Source organism: Orycteropus afer, unplaced genomic scaffold (assembly GCF_000298275.1).
Source record: "Orycteropus afer afer isolate SDZICR_OR568_19922 unplaced genomic scaffold, OryAfe1.0 scaffold00010, whole genome shotgun sequence".
NCBI lineage: Eukaryota > Metazoa > Chordata > Mammalia > Tubulidentata > Orycteropodidae > Orycteropus > Orycteropus afer.
In genome coordinates this window covers 22,359,666-22,363,477 of record NW_006921597.1, presented here as the reverse complement: position 1 = coordinate 22,363,477, position 3,812 = coordinate 22,359,666, and the positions used below count along the sequence as shown (strand labels likewise).

Here is a 3,812-nt window from a genome sequence, read left to right as displayed (position 1 = left end):
TTCACAAACATGCAAATTAAAGGGAAACAGGATAGAAAATAAATCCCAAAAAATCAAGTCGATTTCAATTCTAAGTCATGGGGACCTCATGTGTTACAGAGTAGAACTGTGTTCCATGGGTGTTCATAGCCATGATCTTCAGGAAACAGATCACAGGGCCTGTCTCCCGAGGCACCTCAAGTGGTCTTGAACCACCAATCTATCAGTTAGTACCACAGCACTTAATTGCTTACCACACAGGGTTTTCATAACCCATATCTGGAAAGAAAGAAGGTTCTCAAAGGAGGGGAAAACACAAAAATCAAAGAGCTTAAAAAAGACTTCACCAGTTACTTCTGGGAAGACTTCTGGGCATCATACAAGCATCTTCCTCAGAAGGTGACACCTTCTACACACTGTCTAGGGAAGCTCTTAGGAGGAAAAAAGTTGCTTCTTAATGTCCTTTTGCTACATATCTCCTCAAATAACAGCAAAGATTTCCAAATGGTGAGGCCAGTATAAAAGCTTACTTTTTGTAATTATCCATCCAGACAGGGATTATTTATTAATTAAAATTTTTACTTATTATATTCAAAAATTAAGCAAGTCACTAAAACATGATGCTACACTGAAAAAAAAAAATCAATGTGAAAATTAATTCATTTCATAATAGGCTTATGTGTAATTTTTAGAAGTAGAATATAAAAGTGCCTAAGAGAATTATTTAATATCATGTGAAAATTATTAACCACTTCTTATTAGCACACTTTCGCTCTGTAAATACACCCACTTCACATTACTTAATTAAAATAAAGTGAAACCATTTGCTTTATAATATGTATCTAATAGGATAAATGTTAAGTAACACTGAGTTAAAGTTCAGAGCTCCACAAGGAAATCTGTCTCAATACTCTAATAAGTGTGATAGAGTAAGAGAATGAAGGCTGCTTTCCAAGATCATCACTGGCACTGTTGGAAGAAACCCTTATAGCACTTGTGGAAAATCTTACTTGTCGACTAAACACTGAAAACAATTTTAGGTTAATTTCTTTTACCCCAAAAAGAAATCGTGTGGCCTGTTTTTGAATATAATTATATTGTTTTATCATGCATTCCTTGATCTAGGTTCTAGATTCTAAAAGCTGAAGTGATACACCAGGTAAGTGCTTATAATATGAGCTTCCTCATATTGTAGTTATGCTACCCCTACAAGTCTGTATGCAAAAAAAGTAGAAACAAATGTCTCTTATATGACATCTTGCTGTACATTTCATTGTTATCAACTATATAAGTGCTATCTTATTTAAAACATACTACTATTACATTACCTTTAAAGAGACCTAATTGTTACATGTTAAAATAACTTCGATACAGAACTTTTTTTGCCTGTCTTTTATTCAGAAGTCCTCAGATTCCTATACTTTTGGGTTAAATAAGTAATCACACACATTTTACATTTTGATTATCCCTGCTATGGTCAGTTTTGTTGTTGTTGTTGTTTTGTCAATACACACTACTTTGGGGATCAGGTGAAAAATGTCTTTTGATTGAAGGCCAAGGTAAAGTTTATCTGGAATCTGCCATATTTTTTTATTCTTTTCTGCTCTTTTTTCAAACAACTTTATTCTGAGATGTGATAAAAATCACATACCCTTAAGCCATTAGGAGTTAGATTTTATGTTAAACCAAAGGGGAATGTTATCAGATGTTGATTTGATCAAGAAGATGTGATAATGATGTTTGTGCTCAAGTGGAAAACTACTAGAAACAGGAACCCACCTCCTTGAATAATGTTAGAACTTTGCAGTATTGGCAAAGGTTGAGCAGCAATATGCTATTTCATGACAGGGGACACATCTACCAACTCCTTGAGCTAAGGGCCACCCTTCCTTCTGTACTACCAGGATTATTGCTATTCATGCCAAGGGAATGCCTTGAATGCATTAAACTTTATAAACCTCAGGGTTTTGTGGTATTCCATAGCAGAGTACCAGGAAAATATATCCTCATCTTAATGCCACAGCATTGCTACAATAGCAGTTTGAAATTTATCTGAATGCATAAGTACTTCAGATTCTGAAGTGTCCCCATTTCACAGTCTTAGATTACATGTTCACATTTTTTTTCTCTACCTAAGATTTTCTGACAGTGACTATAAAAATTCCTGTGATTTAACTTATGCAATTTATTCCCAAGCACTTACTTGCTCACTCTACCTCTATTCTTTCCATTAAAAAAGGAACATTTAACATTCTAAAAACTAAGGCCTACTGAAATTAGCAAGCAGCTTGAAATGTGAAAGCTTATATTTTAACTATAAAAAATGTAAAATGTTAATCTTACCTCAGGTGGTTTGAGCGTCCCTTGTTCTGAAACAAACGTAAAAATTGGCATTGTCAGTGTAAAGTAATTTTGTTTAGTTAGTAACCTTAGCTTGTTCTCTGCAGCATGGTAAAACACTACTGCTTTGTTTTCCTAACTGATACCTGTAATATATTTCCAGGGTCCCTCAGGCTGGGCTAGTTATTGTTTTGCAACCCAGGTTCTCTTACCTTATTGGCTTGTCAGGAGAGTGACTCATAGTTGTAAATGACTTACTTCTAGGTTATGCTTAACTTTTTCAATTGCTTATTAAGCAATGCCAATTCAACCACATAAAGCTCCTTAAAAAACAGAGGCTTGCATTACATTTATATGCACGAGAGAAAGCTAGGTGCAAACCATTCTTTCAACACACTTGGTTTTAAGAATCTAAATTCATTAAGCTACAAAGGTACTGCATTGACTATTTATGACAATTGCGAATTTAAAACAGTACAATTTTGCATATGAATAATTTTTTATTTAGTGACTGTAACTCTTATTTTAATTTCGGGGCAACACAGCTTGATTTAAAAACAGAAAAAAAAAATCTTCTTTAGGATTCAATCCTGATGTTAATTTTTCTTTCAACCTCAGTTTAAACCAAACACGGTACACAATCCATTGCCGCTGAGTCAATTTCAACTCCTAGCAACCCTATGTTGTTGTTGTTATGTGCCCTCGAGTCCGACCCGACTCATAGCGACCCCTCCTGGGGTTTCTGAGGTGGTATCACTACAGAAGTAGATTGCCCAACCTTCCTTCTGAGGAGTGGCTGGTGGGTTTGAACTTCCAGCCTTCTGGTTAACAGTCAAGGGCCTTAGGCACTAACCCTACAGAACAGAGTAAAACTGTCCCAAAGGTTTCCAAGGCTGTAACTCTATGGAATCAGACTGCCAGATCTTTCTCTGTGGAGCAGCTGGTGTACTAGAGCTACTGGCCTTGCAGTTTGCAGCAGAGCGCTTTAACTACTGTATCACCAGGGCTCCATAGCTTACTGTCTATAAATAGTAGAAACAATCTCTGTTACATTTCAGTTGGGAGAAATGACTGACAGTTACAGTGGGCCCTGAGCATTTCAGATGAGTAATGTGGAAGGAGGGCAAATGATTGCTCTGAGAGCTAGAGCACACATGCTGTTGTTTGTCGTTATGTGCCCTGGAGTTGGACCCGACTCATAGCGACCCTCCTTGGGTTTCTACGGCCGTATCACTATGTCACACATGGTACATAGAAAACTGGTGGGCAGTGTTTTTGCATCTTTTCCAAAAATCCAGGAGAGCATATATATGTATATGTATATGTATATATGTTATAATGTCTCCAGACTATGAGGAAAAATACCTCATCATTTTGCGTATATGTTCATACTTTTCCCATCCCAAATGGTCTTCTAAACAAGGATATGAGAACAAAAGAAGAATCTGAGGGAGACAAAAAGAGAGCAAGGGCAGGCCTCCATGTTAGTTCTG

The 3,812-nt window shown here is 36.5% G+C and overlaps 1 protein-coding gene across 1 annotated transcript in view; it reads right to left on the bottom strand.

Moving 5' to 3' along the window:
• Positions 1–3,812, bottom strand: part of VAV3 (vav guanine nucleotide exchange factor 3) — a 539,901-nt gene that overhangs the window by 141,896 nt on the left and 394,193 nt on the right. The window contains exon 18 of the mRNA XM_042782103.1: positions 2,323–2,348. Coding sequence (XP_042638037.1) covers positions 2,323–2,348 — 26 coding nt within the window. The remainder of the gene's footprint in view (positions 1–2,322; positions 2,349–3,812) is intronic.